At 42.5% G+C, this 22,184-nt stretch overlaps 1 protein-coding gene across 4 annotated transcripts in view; it reads right to left on the bottom strand.

Moving 5' to 3' along the window:
* TMEM94 (transmembrane protein 94) overlaps nt 1-22,113 on the bottom strand; it is a 37,191-nt gene extending 15,078 nt beyond the window's left edge. The window contains exons 1-12 of one of the 4 annotated variants that reach the window (XM_015880263.2): nt 21,980-22,113; nt 15,964-16,090; nt 9,727-9,846; nt 8,920-9,047; nt 8,181-8,317; nt 7,320-7,516; nt 6,825-6,976; nt 6,065-6,167; nt 5,667-5,753; nt 4,995-5,111; nt 1,967-2,023; nt 380-484 (exon numbers count right to left, since the gene is read on the bottom strand). In XM_015880263.2, coding sequence (XP_015735749.1) covers nt 380-484; nt 1,967-2,023; nt 4,995-5,111; nt 5,667-5,753; nt 6,065-6,167; nt 6,825-6,976; nt 7,320-7,516; nt 8,181-8,317; nt 8,920-9,047; nt 9,727-9,846; nt 15,964-15,987 — 1,227 coding nt within the window. In that variant the 5' untranslated portion in view covers nt 15,988-16,090; nt 21,980-22,113. Of the gene's footprint in view, nt 1-379; nt 485-1,966; nt 2,024-4,994; nt 5,112-5,666; nt 5,754-6,064; nt 6,168-6,824; nt 6,977-7,319; nt 7,517-8,180; nt 8,318-8,919; nt 9,048-9,726; nt 9,847-13,946; nt 14,106-15,963; nt 16,091-16,308; nt 16,351-21,979 lie in introns of those variants that run through there. The other 3 variants (XM_015880264.2, XM_015880261.2, XM_015880262.2) reach the window with 3 other exon arrangements.
* Nucleotides 22,114-22,184: the final 71 nt, after the last annotated feature.

The raw sequence follows: 22,184 nt of genomic DNA, 5'->3' as shown, positions 1-22,184 counted from the left end.
AATCTTCAGCATCTGACATTTTCCCACTCTACATGGACATATTGGTTGTTTAATACCAATTTTATCTTAGGACTACAAAATCAGGCATGAAACCCGTGGTAAGGAAGCAACTACTGAACCTGTTTCAGGAGTTAGCAGAAGAAGGCTGTAAACCATACAGACATCGTATTAGATGGCACAGAGTATATCTCACTGTTGTTTTAGCCTGTCAATATTCTGCTTAGACATGACAATTTTAAGATCTTCAGCAAGATAACTGAGGGGTATTTACTCCCATCATGGTGATGGGAGTAGCCTGTGCTCAGGTAAGGACTACATGATCTATGCAAATGAAGCTCCTACTTAGGGCTTCTCTTTCTGACAGCCAAACAGTACTCACAGTGACAGATCCCAGACTATGGAGCAAGCTGGAGGTGAAGCTCAGTGTTGGAGATTTGCCTTTTAAAACACACAAGAAATGGCTCCAGATACAGCGTATCATTTCCTGCCAAGGGAAGCACAGAACATCATCTAATTAAAGACTCATTCAGAGAAGACAAGGGGAGAGAAGGAAGAAGTATGACATTACCTGCTTTCAGGCTCAACATGGTGATACACCGTAAGCTAAACATCAGTCTTTGTGGGAACCAGTTAACTAATACGGTGCTGTTATTTTCAGGGGAAGGCACTCCTTACCCACAAAGAATAAATGAAGTGCATCAATGCAGTAATAAATGGAAGGATGGAGATTTTTTTTTGCAAAATTCAAATGTCATGGTGGCACCCTGTATCTTCCACATGAAAACATTCCAGAGGGGGTCTGGGTGGCAGGAATCAATTCAAACACCTGACTTTTCTCTGTGTATTACTAGAGCCAGCAAAACCAGGTTTGCCTTACAATATTTTTTGCTTTTTAGCTGTTGCTCTGGAATGCTGTCACTGCAGAGCATTTCCCTCAGAGATCCTTAGATCTAGTTCCTTAGATCCTAATGGTTAGTACAGTCATAAGGCTGAATGCAAGAGCTAGCACGAGGGGAAAAAAAATAAAACACTTGTTAAAACCAGTTTCTTGTAGGTAAAGTTTTTACATGGGTGCAAAAGGAAAGAAAAGGATCTTATATAATGGGAAGGAGAGCTCAAATCAATCCCATTTCAGTACCTGAAAAACAGCTCAGCTAAATGATGAACCAGCAGAGAAGGAAAATATTCAGCAGGGCAAGCACATGTCTCAGTGTGCATTCCTCTATGTGGCTAGGAGCAAGGGGATATAATTTGATCCTTATGGTACGTAGGATTTTTCGCTTCTGGAGTTCGTCTGCTTCCTTATGGAAATGGGAATCATAATGCTAGAATAGGTAGCAAAGTGCCTTTCTTCCGCCTACCAGTTTAATCTGGGTGATGCAATTTTCAGAGTAACCAGGTGCAGTTCCTCCCCCAGAAAACATCTCTTTTGAATGTTTATTTGCCCCAGATTTTGAAGGATTAGTAATGTGCTTAAGCTCATTAACAAGCCTCTGAAACAGGATAAGACTTTTAGCATGAACATCCTACTCTCCCCTTTTCACATTTGGTCTTGATGCTGACCACTTCTCGCACTGTTCTTTAGTTCTGGCTTGGAGAAGTAGGTGTTTCTAGTAAAAGTAAAATACTTCTTTCTGACACACACCACAGAAGTTTATTTTACCCCTGTAATAGGGCTTGAAAGAGGCACTTTCTTCAGGACAGAAAAAGCTGATTTCAAATCATCTGCAATATTCAGAAAAGCACAGCTGTACTTAAAGTTGCCTCAATTTGTGTTCAGAAGAGCAGAGTCTACATGGGCAGGTGTAGGGGAAAGACATGTAACCTGCATGCACAGCAAATTAAAGCAGCAAAAGTGTGACAACAGACAACTAGCACAAGCAGAAAAGGCTCTAGGAACAAGCAGGGGATCAGAAAGGAAGGGAAAGGATGAAAGATGTAAGAAAACAATTCATAATAATAGTACCTGAGAAGATACCATCTCTGTGTAGCTGCTGAGAGTGTCCTCTGAAAACTTAGCAAGCTGCAGCAAGAAAAGAGACCAGTTACTATAATTATGCTCAGAAATGTGTCATGGAGAAGATCTTTCCCTACTATGCCTTTAGAGAGAAGAAAGCAAAAGTCCTGCCCTTTGAGGAGTACTATACCAAGACAGATCAATAAATTCTTCTAAGCAATTAAATCTGTAATGGACTGTGTCATTGTGTGAAGAACAAAGTGCTTGGTGCTGGTACATCATAGAAGATGCAGTCGTTACCTAAAAGTAGTAATAATAATAGCAATTAGACCCAGCAGAACATCTTCCTGGATGGTTATTTTAAGACAGAAAGTCAGTATTGACTGACTTGTTTCTTAAGGACACAGGTCAGTTAAAAGAAAGGAACTAAGTGAGAGTGATTGCAAAAGCAAGTACTTGCTGAAGGAATGAGGTAATTTGAATGGGTTGTGGATAGGAAACAAAAAGGAATAATTTATTGCAGAGCACTACCATGGGGTGGTGGAATTACATGGAAAAACTGTGAGCATAAAAGAATTCCACAGAAGATGTAAATTTGAAAAACAGTTCAAATTGAAGCAGTTTTATAGGCACAGATGAACATGGCAATTAAATTTGTACATACTAAAAATAAAAACCAATAATCCAAATAATAATGCATATATATGTTACTTAGGAAGAAATCAGCTTTAAACATCTGTAAAAAGCCAACACAAATCTATCAGAAATATTTAAACCTCAAAGGATAACTAGGAACTGTTGGCAATATTTTATTTAAATTTAACAAGCAACGATCCCATACTAAAAATAATAACAATGTCTGCTTCTGAGAAAGAGTGAAAACAGAAATAAAAATTGACAAAAAACTAACAAGTTCACCAATCCACTGTTTGATGAAAACAGTGGAATTGCAAATGATATTGCAAGCAATACTGGGGAAGGATCAGATATTAAAGAGAACAGATCATTTCTACTCAACAGTATGGACTGCTCAGAAAACAAGCAAAAATATGCACAGCAGCACTTCAAAAATAAATCTACATTCCTAGAAGAAAATATTAAATTTGTACTAAATAAAATGAGACTCCATCTTAGAAAGCAGTAACTCTGCAAATTATTTGCAGAACAACAGCTAGCCATTTAAGGCAACAGCTAAAAATTCTACTGTGAACTCCCTTGAACAAGGGAACATTAAGCACAACTGCTACTAGAATATTTATGGATTGTGGAGATTCATAATTCTACAGTGATCCTGAAGCACTGGAGAAAGCTAAGAGGAAAGCCAAAACAAACATCAGAGAGTTGGCAAGTATGTTTGCAGTGACTCAAGGTGTTTCAATAGTTTACTTAATCAAAGACATGGTAAAAGGGATTGTGAGCAGCTCCCACAGACAGAAACTTTATTGTTTTGCTCTTAAATCTATGAGACAAAGGAAATTAAGTTTCAAGGGCTGGAAATCAGATCCTACAAAAACACTAACATATGAATGTCACTTTTTAATACTAAATCATTACTGAAACAATCTGTCAGAAGCAGAAGGAATATTTTCAAACCAACATCAAATCCCCTTCTAAAAGGAATGCTGCTATAATCCAACCATAGTAATGAAACTTGAGGCAGGGGCTCCTCTGGGGCAGCCACTGGTATCTGTCATGCAGTTATGACTAACTGGTCATAAGAGTTGCCTACGGCCTGAAAAAGAAAAAGAAAGAGAAAAAAGAAGAAAGAAAAAAGAAAAAAGAAAGAGCTTGAATGTGATGGAAGGGAGCAGAAGGTGGAGAAAAGTGTCACACAGGCCAAGTGACAGGAGAGGAAGAAGGTCTTACATTTTGAAAAGAGAGAAGGAAAGGGTGAAATAGAGATGCCAAATGTACACTTCCATAGTGAAGCGTGAGAATGGCACACTACAGTGTTTTTTCTGCAGCAACAAAGATGGAGGACTGCATTTGAGATGTCACAGAAAAAGAACTCGCTGGACAGAATTAGTTGCCTGGACAAAAAAAAGATACATAAGAGCACCATGCAGGTACAAATGAGAGTAACAAGGCAAGTGGGTATGTTGAGAATGATGAAGCATGGAAGCTAAGGAGTTCTGGCTTTTCCCAGCCAAACAGCAAGGTATATAGGGGAAGAGATGGTTCCAAGGATAGTAACAAAGTGATGCTGAGAAAGGATGGAAAATGCAGAAAGGAGGAAACACTGAAAAGGGATGCTGAAGGTGCAAAATGTCATTGAAGGGGGAAGCATGAGTTCACCCTCCCAGCTGAGTCACATACAACCTGTAGGGCAAAGAATAGAAAACACAGAACCAGGACCACAGAGACCAAGGAAGGACATGAAGGAGAGAGAAACTCCATTCAAGCACAGGCTTAACAGAAATCAACAGAGACAACAAACAGCAGAGTGCACCTCACCAACACTGCCACTGGGAGAAAATAAGAGACACCCATCAGCATATCCAGTTCAGGATTACACATCTATCAGACTACCGGATTTCCATTTGCCAAACCAGAACAGTCACCAGAAATTTGCCTTACTTTCTGACCCACTGGCAAGGCTAGGTCTGCAAGCCAAGCCTCAGAGCCTCAAGAAAGGGCTGCTCAGCCCACAGGTTACAAGAAAGGATCTTATGTATCCCATTCCTTCTCCAAGGCTTAATGTTCTCTAGTTATGGCTGCCATGTAGCATTCATCTCCATGTTGATTCCTCTGATAGATTACATTTAGCTGATAGAAAGCACATGCTTTAAAGAGATTTAGGGAATCACTGAATCTTCCTATCACTCTTGGGATACAGAATGTATCTGTAGGCAAGCTAAAAAACTGAAACATCTGTGCGAGAAAAAGCCATGTGGTGCCTCAGGGAAATGACCTAGCCAGGACACTCAAAGATCCAACAAGGTCTTTTGATTATGTGCTGAATTCACTGCGCTTGCTTCACAGAGCCCTTTCTCATCTCCTGCCCTTTCCTCTGCAATGGTTTGATGTGGATACCCACCAGTGAGGTGGATGAGGCCTTACTCATCTGGGCCAAGACTCTGGCTTCTCCAAAGGCTGTAGCAAGAATCCACAGGACAGGGAAAAGCAACGGAAGGATGGGCAGGACTCCATTCACCTGAAAAAAATAAAACCTCTGATCACAAGTAATCACAGAGACAAGAAGAAGTTAGAACTGTCATATAACCTCTTTTCCACCACAGTGGAGTGGTAAAAGGCAACCGCAGGAAGTACAGAGACAGCATGCACTGAAAGCAACACAATACAGGGAGAAGCACAGAAGGGGAGACACATATACCCTTAAGAGTTTGTAATGAAGAAGGCTATGAATAAATTGCATCAACTCATAGTTGTTGGTTTCTTTTTTGCTGAATTTGGCATTAGCTCTTAGAGTTTAAAAGAAAAATATGCCACATACATATAGGCAAATATATATGTGTATTTAGATATATGGATATAAACATACATGGCGAGAGAGAAAGAGAAAACAAAGAACAGTACAGGAGGAACAGAAAGCATAGAGTTATTGTTCTTCACCACTGAGAGCTCTTGGATATGATGTGTACAAGGCACTGTGTACACAGGATGCTGTCATGGCATGAAGCAAATTGCTGATGGAGGGAACTGCCACAGGGGTGCTTTGGGGTGGAAAGGAGCTCAGCACATTCTTTACCTGTAGCTGAAGAAGAGTATACTGCCAAGAAGCAATTCCAGGAGCTTTGAAAATGAAGCGCACAGCATTGGTGATTAGGAAGCCAGCCTGCAATTCAGAGTTGACACCATCAGCAAATTACTAGTACTTGTAAGGAAGAAGTTTTTGCTTCCTTATAACATTCTCAGCCCTGGGAAAAAAAAAAAAAAATCTGGAGAATACACTTGGTCTGTTGTTGCAGTTCTTCACTCTCACAGATGGGCAGCTCAGTATTTTTGCTCCTCCGTACTACTTAAGGTACACACTTAGCTGCATGAGTTAGAGCTGGGCCACAATTTCCTGTTGATGGCTGCAAATTCTTCATCTTTATTGACAAAACACAGCTATATTCGATACCAAAGGCTTGAAATGAGACCTACCAGTACAGTAGGGACAGCATATTTCAACATCACAGACTGCACAGTGAATCTCTCATTATCCAGGGCTGTCACAGGACGTGACAATGCCATTTCCAGACACCACCTGAAAAAATGGAAAACAGCTTGCAATTTTAGGAAACAACATCCTAGCCCTGCACTTTTCATAGATAAGAAACTGTCTTCAGCCTATGCTAAGGGGAGCCTTTGAAAGAGAAACCAAGATTCAACAACTTTAAGTAAGATAACATCTTTCTTTTTTTATTATTCTTTTTTTCCCAAAAATGTGCCTTGCTTTCAAGTTGAAAAGGATGCAGTGATTTTATAATTACCTCAAGATCCTGGCTTCTGAATTACAGAAGATGCCACTGACCAGAGATTTATCAATTAATCTATATCCTCAGTCTCAATCTCTGAGATTTAAAATAATCTCAACAGGGTTACAAATTTCTGCCATCAAATGCATGAAATCTATAACCTCCCTGCATTGTTCAAATTTACTTGGAAAGTAATGAACTGAATAGTAATACTTAGCATGCAAGGTTTTTAAATATCAGCCTAAACTATCAGCTAAGGAGGACAAGTGAAGACAACCAGTAAGAATCTTACTGTTGGGGTACTCCTAGGTAATACAGAAGAAACAGCAAAGCATACTTGGAAATTCCTGGGCTGTACTGGTAAAATTTCATTTTTTTCCTGATACAAGACACCAGCAAGGACCAAGATAAGTTATTGAAGCCACTGAGCACAGTATTTAACCCACCTGACATTATCAATTATTGGAGTCTTCAAGACACGGAACAGGCGATACAGCTGAGGGTTCTGAGGTCCCTTTTTCACTTCTCCTCTTGGGGAGGGTGGAGGTGAGAAAGGTGGAAATAGATCTCCTGGCTCCAGAACTATGTGCTCATCATCCTAGGAAAAAAAGTCAGTGAGCCAAAGGCTGCTCATCTGGGGCCTCAGTGGAATCCTGCTTCTGGGGACCGGAAGTTTAGTCCAGCAGGATTTCTCCTACCACAAGTGACAATACCCATTTGTTACAGTTCTATCTCAGCTCTCAAAAATTCATTAGTTAAACCGTTGCTTCAAACTTGAAGCAAAATTAAATGCTTGTGGACCTTCAGAAGTAACAAAACACACTTGGTTATTCAAAGCATTTAAAAAGTCAGAAGAATCAAACATTCCCACAATCCATACTTTGAGATTTAGAGTATTAATAAGAAAAGGAAAGGCCAGGAAACTAAGACAAGCAAGTTACCTTAATTCCTCTCAGAGAAGCAAACGACTCCTGGCCTGGCCTCAAAGCAATGACATCTCCTTCTACTAATAGGCTTACAGGCAGGTTCACAAGATGACCATCCCTGTATGCCCAGTGAAGGGACCAGGATGGGGCATAAGGCATATGGAGATCGGGGTACATGGAGTCTGGCCATTTCACCTCTTTGTCAAGTGTATCTGAAAGACACATTGTGAAGGAATTACGCGATAAAATTCAGAAGAGGCCAATCATACATCAGTTTACATTTCATGGTGGCTACAGGCCCTCCAGTGCTAAGATTGGTCCATGCCCATGAACTTTAACCTTGTTGGCTTCCCCTCCTCCCCCCCGCTCCAGCCCATATAATCAATTAAACACTGTCACATGGTAACATTAAATACATACTTGTACAGTGAAAATGCTAAGGAATGTCCTTAAAGGTGCCACACTGAAATGAACTACCACCTTGAGTTCAAAAGCCCCCATTGAGAAGATGCTTATGTACAGCAATTTATTTCCTTTTGTTCTATGTTGTAGCACAATCCCACATTTTCTTCTTTCATCATGTGTAGCAAGGCAGATATTTTTGTAAGAAATTTGGGATTTTAATTACTCCAAAGCACAGATACAACACACACCTATCTGGTAGCATACCAGATGGAAGCGCATGGCCACACCACAGCTCGAAACAGCGATTCCACAGGACAGACATGATACAGGACATAGCTATTATAGGCTGTTTCTGTGTAACACAGGGCAAGGCTAGTAAGCCCAATTCATAACACATGATCAAGTTTTGAAGAAAAATCCAGTGTGGAACGAACACAAATCCAAATGACATACAAATGAATGAGGCCTCACCATTTATCTTATCAATGATCATCTGAAGTCTCCTCTCCACCTCTTTGCACTTCAGCCTCTCTTGACGTCCAATCATGAAGAGATCCAAGAGGAGAAGGAGGAAGAGTGCCAATGCATTAACTACTTCAGCACCTTGGCTTTGCACAGCAAAAAAATAAAAGAAATCAGAAAGCTGTGGAGTTTTGAGTAAATGAGCAAAGTATGCTGCCTGCTACCCACAGAGATAATTGCACATCTGTTCAATTGTTTATTCTTACATCCCAAAGACTCATGTTTAAAAAGAACAGCAGAGAAGACACAACAACACTTCTTCAAGATAATGACACCAGGGAAGTTTGAAAAGACCTGTCTCAATTAAAAAACAACCTTACAAATACAGTCAAACATGTTACAGCTCTTGCAACAGTACAGTAGTTTCTCTTATGAGCCAGTAACTTCTCTACTTTCAAAACCCTCCTGAACAATTCTAATGTCTCAGGATTTTTTAAGACATAGGAAAACTGTAGAAAGAAAATCACATAGACTGTGCTCTCATACAGCACAAGATGCTCTATGGGTCGATTAGAAGTCGAATTAAGTTAGTTGAAGTTTTGTGGAAGGCAGAAGGATAGAATTACCAGTATGAACATGTTCATGATGACACAGAATGAGAGACAATGATATGTCTGCCATACACAGAGTCAAGAGGATGCAAAATTACTATTTGCTTCAGTCAACTAGTAAATGATTTTTTGCTTACTTTCCCTGTGGCTGGCTCCCAGAGCAGCACAGCAGCAACACCACTGCCAGAAGCATCAGAGATGCACCAGGCCAGTGGAAACAGGAACAACGGTTACCATGGTACAAAAAACTGCTTCTCCATGCCTCCTACAAAAGGAAAGCAGCAGACAGCATTCATAAAATACAGAGCAAGGTATTAAAAAAAGTTGAAGAAAGATAAAGTCAGCAGTTCACAGACACTCCAAGGTGAACACAACTTTGTAAATCCCCTTAGAATTAAAATGCATCCCAGATCAGTTATGCAAATGCTACAGCACTAAAGGTTGTTCAGCTGGGGAGTCTGGGTGCACATTGCTATCTTTAGTCTTGCTTGGAAGAATTAAAAGACTTCTGTGCCAGGTCCATTGTCAGTATCTAGAAAGAAACATGTTTAACGTTTAAGTAGTGTGAATAAACACTAGCGCTTTGTATTCAATGCATGTAGCAGATAAAAACGGAGGACAAGGGGGACTGTTGAGTTCCACTTCTCTTCCTCTTCACTTGATATAGCTCTCCTGTACACACTGCCACTAGTGGCTCTTGAAGATGTTACATCCTTCATAGTTGAAACTAAGCTCCTGTAGCACATCAGCAGCCCTGAGAAAAGTGCTGAGAAATGTACCCCTAGGTAATTCCTTGCTTTGTTCCCAAGGACTTTGGCAGTTCTAAACCTGTAAACTCTGCAGCAGCAGTCAAAGAGGAAATGTAGCCAACTTTCAGTTAATCATCAACTTTGCTTTGAGAAGGGGAAAATGAGCATCCAACCTAGTGCTGTTTGGTGTCTCACCTTCCACGAAGTCACTTTTTTCCGTTCCTTCTGATGTCCCTCCAGTAATGTTGTCAACTGGTCTCTCAAAATCATAAGGGCTTTCTTTGTGGTAAGGCCTAGACTTGAGGTCATCTCATCCTGAAGTTCCAGAAAAATGAACCTGTTTAGTACTTTCCTATTTTCTTTCTTTTTTTAAGCTTGTTTCTGCTGGCTAACTGAGCACCCCACTGTGAATGCCCCACACTCATCACAACCAGTTTGATTATTCATTTCCCTGAAATCATCTCTCTTCTTGTGTCTGCTGGCTGGAATTATAGCACCAATATACTCAATACACCAAGTCATTTCTCCAAAATAAGGTTCTAAGCAGTGGCTGGGGACAATACTAAGAGAGACTGCTCAGTTCTGAGGTTACATACATCTGAACTGGTATCAGCTCGTAGAGACAAAATAACACAGATAGTTACACTGAAATTTTATTGATACAGGATAGATTTTGCTTACATAATTAACAACTATGCAGTAGAATACCCGCAATGCTCAAAAAGAGGAGTCCAGTTTCTACAACTGCTAATTACAAATTTTGGTTCTAAACTCTGCTTCTGTGCCTACAAAATCCCCCAGATGTAAATGCTAGGCCACTCAACAGTTCAGGAGATGACTCCAGCATCAACAAATCCTTTTACAAGAGAAAGCACTGAAGTCATTAGTGCTGAATTGTGAGAAGATAGTGGTGCGGCACTCTGGCTTGAAGGGAGCATATGCAGTAAAGAGGCACGAGCGTGAGAGGATGCAAACCAAGGGAGTGCTATTTGGACAGTGCTGCCATGAGTTTCTGATTATCATGAAAGTAGGGAAAATGCTTGTATTTCCAGGATAAGAACACGAGCATTTACCTTCCTTTCAAATCCAAGACTGCTGAGAGGTTCTGGGTCTACCAGATCACTGAAAGTGAATCAACAAGGAAAAGCAGGCAGGTGGCTGTTGAGAATACCACAGTACTGCGCAACAGAAGATCTCATTTGCATTTCATGCTTTAATACAAATACCCTGAAGGTGACAGTGAATTAGCAATGCTCAGGTGTATCATGCTGTTTACAGAGTACAGACCTATGGAACACAAAGCAGGCAGGAAGCTTCCCTCTGCAGCTCCCACTAGTGTGACACAAATTCTAGCAAATACAGTTCAGGCGGGATCTGCAGCTTTTCCTGCTATTGCAGCCACAAGCTCTTCCCAGCACTGCAAAATCCACCTTACTCTCAACCTGCAGCAGCTCTGCTGTTCAGCTATATGCACACACATCCAGTGCATCTCAACTCTGGTTTGCACATTTCTTCATGTTCCATAAATGAGTGTTTTTGTTGATGAACTTCTACTAGAAACTAACCTTGCACTTTGAATCTATTTGCTTTGATGACTCAACCAGAAACTGTAACAGAAGTGTCAAGAAATGGCTGATAGCCGCTCTTTAAAATATCATTTAGGCATCGGCCCGAAATCCCTGCCATAACCCTACACGCCCAGCCCTAACCATAAGCCTACACCAGCGCCTAAGCCCTTAACCGCCAAGCACCGCCTTAACAGCTAAACCCCATGGCCCGTTTGAACCTACACGCAGACCCTTATCTAACCCGCAGCCCTTACCTAGACGCCCAGCCCTACCTAACCCAGCCCTTACCCTAACACCCACTTACACTAACCCAGCCCTTACCCTAACCCAGCCTTACCCTAACCCCAAGCCCCACCCTACCAGCCCTTCCCTAACCCCCGCCCTACACCAACTAACCCCATGCCCTCTTACCCTAACCCTAGCCCTTACCCTAACCCCAGCCCTTACCCTAACCCCAGCCCTTACCCTAACCCCAGCCCTAACCCTAACCCCAGCCCTTACCCTAACCCCAGCCCTTACCCTAACCCCAGTCCTCCCCAGGAGTTTTTTTCAACAGCCTTGCCTGCCTTTTCAGGTTGCATTTAGGAAAACACTGTTTACCTTCTGAATTTTCTCTTACAATGAAAAGTTATTCCTGAGCATCGCTATCTAGTCATGTCTGTTTCCTGCACAAAGTTTTATTATCCTGAATTCCTCCTATTTTCATGCAACCATCACACATCCACAGTAGCATATTTTTTGTTGTATCAGTATGCACTGATATGTGTTGTTGTACCATGTGCCAAACATTCATTAAAAAACACTGGAGCACAAATATATGTTCTACACTATAAAACTCACCCATCCCACGGCTCCTACAGGCATGCACGCTTATTCAACCTTACACAGTGGTAGATACATTTTGCCCTCTGTGGATTTGGTCTCTTGCAGAATAAGGGGTTCTCACCAAGATTACTGTGTATTTCAACATAACTGACTTTAAAAGGGCTGTTAAAACAGATAAGTGAATAGTAAACAGAAGATGTGCTGGAAGGTTCAGTTTTCATAGATTGCAATTCCACCTCTCTGACTCAGAGTGGTATGGGAAGCCCCTAGTAGGAAGCTGTCAGATTCTTTCCCTCTCTCCAGGACACACACACTAAGACCCCTTTTTCAACACTTGGACTCAACTGCTTCTCAGATTTCAACAGTTGGAGGCAGGAAACTGTGCAAGAGAATCTGCTTCCTTTTTCTGAGAGCTATTTTGCATTGCTCTAGCAGAAACAAGGCAGTTTTTAATTTAACAGTAATAGTTTTCACACTATTAACCTAATTCATTGATCACACCTCATGAAATATAAGTGCTATTCACAGCTTCAAAAGCACATGAGAAGGAACACCTTCACCAGATACATATGTGTAACATAAAGTCAGATTCTTGCTTATGATGAGGCACATCATTATAACTGTATACATCACTGTACGACCTACAGTGCAGCTTTTTTAGTCCCATCAGAGGGGGTGGCAGACCATACATGCCAAAGCATGGCAGCCACAGCTTAACTGCTGGTGGTCACAAATCAATTGAAAAAAGCAGTCTTCAGCCCAGATTAATGGATAGAGAACAGTCAACAACTGTCTCCTTCCTCCATCTGCAGCAGCAGGATGAAAGGTAGCCCAGAACCCGCCCATCCCAGGACAAAAGAGGCCCCACAGCATGGTAACCGAGTGCCTGTAGGAGCTGCAGTGGGAAAGCTGCCTTCCGAACTCCCTGCTGCTCATCACCAACAGCCTGCAGGCTTACAATGCAAAAAACAAAACAGCAGCAGGAGAACGATCTATGATATCTGGCCAGAGCAGCACTAATTGGCTGCCTGAATCATCACTACACTTTGCTTGGAACAGAGTCTATTTTATACCACACAATGACATTCAAATTTTATGCCCTCTGTGAAGCAGAGTAAGATGCCAACAGGCACGATCAACCTTTCTAAATGGGTAATGCAAAGCTCAGCGCTTTCTCTCTCCCTCAGCTAGTAGCAACTTAGCAGCATTATTGTTTTGAATTGTACCTTTGCTTGTCTGACTCTTTGGTCCTGTTTGCAGCAGCACATCCCCAGCCATGGTTACCTGCTCCACCAGGCTGCTAGCAGGATGAGACGGTGTTTTATGCAGTGCTCTGAAGCTCACCTGCACCAAGTAATTCTAAATCTGTAATTAATTTATCCAGTTACAGTATTTCCCCAAGATCAGAGATCAGTTAAGACTCCATATTTATTCTGCTTTTGATACACACTATAGTGATTTGCGCCAATGCAGAGCTTATTCCAGAGGATATTAATCTCTTCCCTGAGACAAGTAATGTTCAGAAATCCACAGAACTTCAGCAATTATTTCGTCTTCTCACTAGTTTCCTTCCCATCCCCACTTCTTTATCTGAAGACTCTGAAGACTAAAAGTACTAAATAGCCCAGCAGTTGCACCACAAAACATGTTTAAAAGGAGTATGGATGTTCAGCAGTCACAGATCAAAGCACATAAAAGAAATAGACAAATTTAAATCAAAAGGCAGAGGAGTAGCAAAGCAGGAGTCAGCAGCTAAATTCATCTTTGCCCCCTCCTGTTGGTCCAATGGTTAAATCTGTGATTTAAAACAAGGCTTCGCTCCCCAACCCCTTCAACAACAAGTCATTCCCTTGCTAAAAATCTTCACTGCTTCATTTCCTGCTATAACCTCTTTCCTCAAAACCTCCAAGCTTTTCATGCAGAGCTTATTCACACCAGCATTTCACATCAGGCAAGATGCAGGTTGGGGAAGGAGAGAGGGAAAGCCATTTTGAATTTAAACATTAAGAGAGAGAAACTTACTTTGCGGCATTTGCCTCGGTGGGTGATCCAGAGACCAGCCTGCTTAAAGAGCATCTGGCCTGCACTCCTGATCCACTTACACAGCAACCTGCACTGCTGCTGCTCTCCAAAAATGAGAGCAGAGAAGGAGAGAGAGAAAGACTGCACACAGACAAGCACTGCAGAGAATGAGACAGAAGCAGCAGCATGAAGCACCAGCCTGCTGATTAATTCAGCCTGTTTCCAGTCATGCTGCGCAGATCCAGCAAGCAGGCGGTGCATGGGGGTGGGGGATGAGAAAGAGAAAGGAAAAAAGACAAGAACAGAAGGAAGTTTGCCCAGGATAGCCCCAGATATATGAAAGAATGGTCCATTCATCAGATGGAGCTGATTAAGCCAGAAACCCTGGGTTGCCTGCCTGTAGAGAAGCATATGCACACATAGAAAGAGCTGATGCTGACAGACAGGGGTCTGTGGAAAAACAGATGGCAAATTACATCGGACAAAGTGCTGTAAAATATACTACAGAGGAACACCTAAGCAGCTAAGGGAATAGAAAGAGGTAAGAGATTTAGAGCCCCAGGAATGCTGACTTTCCTATGTAACTCTGGGAGAATCATCCAGGGGACTCCATAGCTTTGAATTCAAGCTCAACTTAAAAATAAATAGGATGGCTACAGGTCTGAGGTGTTCCTACCCTCTTTTCCTGTTGATAGCGTGTCTTCCCAGCTGAAACTAAGACACAGAGAAAGCAATAAATGCCCCTCTCAGCATTCACACATCCTGAGCCACCCTATCTAAACCAAAAGGTCACAGAGACTCTTCATAGCCATACACCATGTCTGGGGCTCACTGCTTGCTGCCAACTGTACAGTACCACAGAGCGGCAAAGAAATAGCGCAGACAGGGAAGGACTGAGTGCAATGACAGGTAATGAAACAAAAAGGCCTTTCGAAGCAAGGAAGGAATGAACTTTCCCTCACTCTCACATTTTACAGGAATGCTTCCTTTTTGCTGTTGAAGGTAAACATCTTTGTAAGTAGGTTTTTATATAGCTCCTGCTTCAGTGCTGTCCTGATTCTGTCTGACCTACCCAGCCTTGCAAAGCAATCATTACATCAATTACTTTCCTTCCATATAGAAAAGGGTGAAGAACTGGAACCATATCAATAGTTTGCCAAGGATTATAGCCAAGCTGTATAAAATGGAACTGGCATGTACTGCAAAGAATTCCAGTCTCAGCATATTGTGCAGCTCTGAAGATCACATGCAGGTGTCTCTTAAATCAGTTAAATCAGTGTCTCAGTTCTTGAAAGGAAGCAGCCACCACATTTACCTGTGGCAGGGGGGTTGGAACTATGATTTCCTGATTCTATGATATACTTCATCTATGTTGTTCCACCATGATGCTTCAGTCTCAGCCTAAAAAGGACTTGTTCTAGGCACTGGAGCTGTTTCTTTAAGCTGTTCAGCCTTTCACCTCCACTGAGATTCCCTGTAAAGGGTACTAACTGAAAAGTGAGTATTCACCCACTAGCAACCCAACATATTTAAAACAATTTCTGGCCTCTGCCAGGCCAAGCCATGTGTAAATCCATCAAATGGAAATTAATTTCCCAAATACATCACTTCTGTTATCTGACATTGCCTAAAACAAAACTGAATGGCCATTAAAATCTACAGCTTGTGAGCGCATGAAGAAATCACAACATTGTATCTTGAAAGCCCTACTCACAGGTCTGTTCACCACTTTGAAGATACCTAGATCTCACCACATTGAATACTGACCAATGGGATATAAAAAAGGAGGTGACTCTTACGGAACAGCACTCTGCCTCACTGGAGAACCTCACAGCAGACCTTACCTACTGAGACAAGTGAGAACATCTTGATGAGTGTCAAGTCTCAATTTTTGCATTAACCATGGATTATATTGTCACATTCGAACACCAAGCGGTCGGTCTTGACTCAAAATAATAGAAGATTATTAGAAGGACTCAACATTTAGGTTAGACATGATCCTTATCAGGAAACCTACCTGATACTTCTCCTTGAGGTCCATGGCTACGCAATTCTGTAAGCATGTCCAGCAAAAGTGGACTGCTTCTCAGGGAAGAATGTCTCCTAGGTAGAGATGAACCTGGTTATATTTATTACATCACCATCTGTGGAAATAAAAGGGAATCAGTTAATTTCCCAGTATCACTGCCTTTAGGACAAGAAATTTATGGAAGTCACATAATTCAAATTGTTCTTTAAAAGGAAAAGTGGGGAGCAGAAAGTGCTTCCAACAGGACAGCACCTCTCTCTTTACTCAGAATTGATCCCATTAGCTCAGCTACCCCCCAGAACTGGAAACAGAGATGAATTAAGTACCCTGTACCTCAAGGTCCCTTTAAGGTAAGCCCCCAGAAAAAGCTGACCAGACTCAGGATTCTGCCAGGTGTTGGAGCAAGCTGCTATCCATGGCTATTTATCTTGCTTTTCTTATCAATGGGGGCTTTCTCCAGCCAATCTCTAATGAAGCCTGCAGTAATGATTCATCCATTTGCAGACAAGCACTCACAATCTTTGATAGAGCTATGCTGCTAGTAACTAGACCATTTTTATTTTAGCACACTGGGACTCTAGCAGAATTAAAGTTAGGAAGCAGCTCTGGAGCTCCCAACTTTTTTCTAGCAAATATGCTCCTTGATCTCCCATAGCACAAATGAGCACTCCTTGCACACATACAAAAACATCCTTCCTGATCCAAAACAAAGGGCATGTGTACCTTTCTTCAGAGTATTCTCTCTTATATAAACACAATGAGGTTTTGTAAGATTATGCAATGAGTGGTCTTGGGAAAATCTTTTGTTATTTAATAGCTCTTGTTTCTATTTTTTAATATCACACAAACTTGGGACTTGGACATACAATTCTGGTAAATCCAAGCAAACAAGGAAGTAGCTAGCTTTGCAAATAAATCCAAACCATACACATACTTCCTAGATACAAGAGGACTTTTTGCCAGCTTTTGCCAACTGGGTTTTACTAATCTTTTACTACAGTCTCTTCTTCCAAGGATTCTGGAGATGCTATCCTTGCGATAGTCACCTACAACACTACTGCTGTGCTACAGCACCCAAGCATAAATACAGGCTGGGCAGAGAGAGTGGCTTGGGAGCAGCCCTGAGGAGGATTTGGGGATGTTGTTTGAGGAAAGATACAACATGAGCTGACGATGTGCACCTGCAGCCCAGAAGGCCAACCATACCCTGAGCTGCATCAAGCATAACCAGCAGGTGAAGGGAGGTGACTCTGCCCCTCTACTCTGCTCTTGTGAGACCTCAGGTGGAGTATTATGCCTAGTTCTGGGGCCCCCAGCACAAGCAGGTCATGGAGCTGTTGGAGCATGTCCAGAGGTGGGCCACCAAAATGACTGAAGCACCTCCCCTGCAGGCTGAGTTAGTTGGGGCTTTTCAGCCTGGAGAAGGCTCTGGGGAGACTTTATAGGAGCCTTCCAGTACCTGAAGGGGGCCTAAAGAAAATCTCAGGAGGGACTTTTTATAAAGGCATGTAACAACAGGAAAATGGGAAATGGCTTTACACAGGAAGAGTGTAGAGTTGGACTAGATATTAGGAAGAAACTTGACTGTGATGGTGGTAAGCCACTGGAGCAGAATGTCTCACCAGGGATTGCCCAGAGATGCTGTGGATGCTTCCTGCCTGGAAGCATTAAAAAAAAAAAATAAATTCAGGCTGGATGGGGCTTTGAGCAACCTGATCTAGCAGGAGGTTTTGCTGCCTATAGAAAAGGGGTTGGAACTAGATGATCTTAAGGGTCCCTTCAACCCATCCATCCTGTGATTCTATGATATGATTCTACAATACGCTCAGAATACTGTGGTGCTACATAATTTCAAGGAAAATAAAAGGCATCCAAAGCTTACTCAGAAAGCCACTTACTGCCACGCTGAAGTGCTAGATATAAATATCCTCTCTTGCAGGCAAGTACTGCCCCTGCATTCTGGGTAGCAGCGAATATTCAGTATTCTGCTTATCAAAGAACTGCTTGCAGAGCAGAAACCAATGCCTGCAAGTGCAGTTTTCTATCTGCCACAGGTCTGGACTCTGCTCTGCTCTGTTCTGAGAGTCCTGTCAATGTGCACGCATAGAGGGAACAGAGCTATTTTCAGGCACGCTGTATCCCAGCCAGGCCAATCAGCAACTGCAAAGAGAGGGTCAGATAAAGTTACAGGAGCAAAGCTGACAAAGAGCGTTGGGAATTAGAAAGAGGAAAATGCAACTCTGCATGTTTGCACACAGCAGCTTAGAGCATCAGTATCTCATCTTTAACTTGAGCATCACTGAGGCCACTAATAATGAGAGGGCTAAGAAATAAATCCATGATTCTTCTCTTTACCCCACCCCCAACAGAAGATTCATTAGCAGATCTACCAGGGGGTTTATGTACCTTTTCCTCACTCATTCAAACAAAAAATTGCATGCCTGTATTTCTCTGTGGATCTGCACTTCAAAATCATAATTATCAATGTCGTGATCAGGCAACTGAGAAGCCCCAGTCACAAAAGCAGCACAAGAAGAAATATCTTCAGCTGTTTGTTCTTCAGAGTCTGTATCATTAGCAGAAGGGGCTGTGCAGGGAGACAGTTGGACAGGAGGCAAGATTTGCTACACGGCAGCAAATGACATTCTGATTTAGGCACCAAACTGAAATGTGATCTTGAATGCAAAGCATGCCATTCCTTAAAGTTCAAGGCACATCATTTGCATGCTTAGGAACACCACCCTGAAGTCCTTCAGTGCTAGGAAGCGGCATACGAAGCACAAGTGCTAAAAAGGAAAGACTAGCTGGAAAGATAATTCTTATCTAGATAAAATCAAAACCTGTTAAAATGAACAATATATTAAGAGCTTGTAAAAGTAATCAGAGCAATCTATGCAACACTGTTTCATCACCATATGTGCTCAGTGCTGCTCCAGAATTAGTTTCAGGTCAAGTGATGCTAAAGGAAAAGACAAACTACAGTGAGAAATATCTTTCCTGAAGTTCTACACTGGGATTGGTATTGTAGCCATGTAAACAGAGATTTACAAGCTTTCTTTCAAATACGTACTTTATTAGAATAAATATTCTAATTTGAAAAAATTATGTCATAGCAACTAAAACCTCATATGCCTCACAGAGGTCTTGCAAATACAGAAAATGGCTTCACACAATAAGGAGCTGAAGCAGATTATGAATTCTGCAGGCAATGTACAGTGTACAGATGTGCAGAGATGTGCATTCATTCACTCCAACTCTCCTCTATAGACACTTGGGGAAAAAAAATGTATTTGGGGAGTTGCAAGTCTTTAGGGAGAAAAGGAAATCAACTGAATTGGCTTTGGTATTGGCTTCCAAAAAAAAAAATTAAAAAAAATTACTTGCTAAAATTTGGATGAGCTCAACATTCTCTGCCTCAATAACCTCATATTTCTGATAAGGACAAACATATCCACATCAGAGAAACTGTGAAGTAAAGCTATTAGGATTTGTAAAGTGAGATCCTCTGAACTGGGGTTGTGTAAGTGCTAAGTATTATCATCTCAGTTGTCTCGTTTGTGCATGGCTCTGAAGAACTGGATTTCACACAGCCTTCACTCTCCTTGCTAGGTGACAGGAATTAGAGAGAGATCTATTCTACCTTGATTCAGGAACAGGGTTAAACTTGAAATTAACTTCAAAATTTGTCTTCCAATTGAAATGGTGCTTTTTGGGAGATAGCACTTGCTGAGAATTTAAAAAAAAACCCCAAAGATATCTGATTCCTTCCTTCTTTCTTCAGCACAGAACTTGTGCATTAGACTTGTTCCAAAGAATAAAGGGAAAAAAAGAAAAAAAAAAAGCTGTAAGGGCCTCTCCAGCTTCTGCTGTGATGACGCATCACCTGCTTTGTGACATGGTATCTGAAATGGCAACTCAAACATTTCACAGCACAAGTACCAAGAATTCACTGCAAGGCTGACAGCTGTCACTCATCATCATGACAATGGTTGCTACGGTAACCGGGACTTTATAACAATGTCAATTATAAAAATATTTAAAGAACTGAAAACCACAAAGCAGCAGCAGCCCAAAATAAAATTAAAAAGACCATGTTGTATCTACAGGCTGCTCTAGCAAATACTTTTTTGCTGATGTACACTGACTCAGAGAAAAGTGTAGCTTTTAATCTCACTTTATAAATAAGACTATATAATTGCTTATAGTAAATCTAAGCAAAAAAGCTTACACCAGTGTTTTGCATTTGGAGACATTTAACTGTAGGGGAATTGTTACAGGTCACAAATCAAACTGGCAATTGAGCACCTGGTGAAGGGATGTAGCTGGCCCAGGGAGCACAATCAATGTGCACCTGTGCTCCCCATGTGAGCAGAAGGGCAGGGCCCAGGGTGGAGCCACCCTGGGCTCATGTAAAGGCCAGGCACTGGAGGGGGGCTGCCTTTTGGGAAGGATTGCTGCATGCGTAGGGTGCTTGTTCGCTGGCTGGGTGAGTTCCATTCTTCTTTCTGTATATGACTATTGGCCTACCTGTGAATACTTACCTGGTATTGCTAAGACCCTGTCAGAAGCAATGCTGCTTCTTTGAAAGTAGAGCATTAACAAACATAGTGCTAAGAATGTTTCCTGAGAGCTCCCCAGAAACAGGCACAGCATCTGAATGCTATTAGGAAAATCAGATGTGTATATTCATTCAAACAGAGTATGACTTTTAAGTGGAAAATGTACTGTTCAGTTCAACAGGCTTTATATTTTACTATTTTCATGAGTTCCAGCAGGACAGTGCTGCCCCACACCCCAGGCAGGCCTTGTTTTTAGTCAGCCCTACCAAAGGACTTGTCTGCTGGCCAGTCCCCCATGGCTCCTGGCAAACTTCACCAGCCGTGGGAGTACGTGAGCACTTACTTGAAGGGTAGCTCTGGTTTGAGCAGTTTGATCTTAGCTGTGCTTGCTGTGCCTGATAGGAACGTATCTGAAACAGGGATAACCTCTGAGAAATACAAATCTAAAGATTATAAAATTAAGATTAAAGGGAACAGGTTAGTTTTCTCAGTTCCACTTGCGTTGCCATTATTTGTTCCTGGGACCTAAGCTAAAGCTACTAATATTTATTATCTCCTCATCAGATAAAGTGTTGGTGATACACTTATTTAAAAGGTTCAAGTTAAGAATAGTGTTGATGAGCTTGAGTAGATGAAGTACTAACCAAAAGGACTTATGGTGCCTGTATAAATCAGCAGCATGTATGTCTGTATTATAGAGATTTCTTAATGTGACTCTTAAGCCTTCTAGGTTATTTAAATTGTGCTCCATGTGCACTTTAACATAGCACAGGAGCTAATAATAGTTTGTTTACACTTCTGTTTTTAAGGAATCTGAAATACAGATGCACTACATTATCACATCTTGTGCATGCTGTACTGTTCATTGTCCAACTGTGAATTTTGTTCCTACTGTTGCTGTAACAAACAACATGATTTTAATCAATTTTGCCATAGGGGCTTTGTCTTTTTTGAAACTGTGTGTGTGTGGGAAGCTGTGCTACTGGGAACTGCTTCAGGAGGATGGATCCGCCGGGTTCCTGCCCTGCTGGGAGCTTCAGGTGCTCGTCAGACTCGGGCAGTTTGCAGGTACCGGCCTGACCGCCACACGAGCCCTGACGTGCCGGGTGGGCGCTGAGGCGTTTCGCCCCGTGCGAGCGGGCCCAGCTGCCGCTTCAATGACAGGAACACCGAGTCCGTGTGCCCCGGAGCTACGCGTCGGAGCGTTCTGCCATTTGTTCGCTTCTTTCTCTCCTATCTCCTTCACAAGCCGCCGGGTATCGCTCCGCTGAGGGTAACGGCGCTGCGCGGGAGCCTCCGGCCCGAGGGGAAGGGAGGGCTTTGCAAGGGCCTCTATACAGGGCCGGGGCCGAAGGGGGAATATCCCAACTGAGGGAGCGCGGGCCCTCCCGAACTCGCCCCGCGGCGGGACGGAGCGCAGCCGCCGCCGCTCGGCCTGTACTCACCAGCCGCACCGGGCCGTCTCGGCGGGGAAGCCGCCCGGCCTCTCCCAGCGCCGCCGGGGCCGCCATCAGCGTCACTGGCGAACCGGGCCGCCACGGCGCTGGGGACTCGCGGCGGCTTCCTCAAGAAGCCGGTATCTGGTTGGTGGGATCCCGGGCGGCTGCCCGTACGCCGCTCGCTGATTGGTGAGGTCGGAGTAGCGCGCGA

The sequence above is a fragment of the Coturnix japonica genome, chromosome 18 (genome assembly GCF_001577835.2).
Source record: "Coturnix japonica isolate 7356 chromosome 18, Coturnix japonica 2.1, whole genome shotgun sequence".
NCBI classification, from domain to species: Eukaryota; Metazoa; Chordata; class Aves; order Galliformes; family Phasianidae; genus Coturnix; species Coturnix japonica.
The sequence above is the reverse complement of the archived record's forward strand: the minus strand, read 5'-3'. Positions and strand labels throughout refer to the sequence as shown.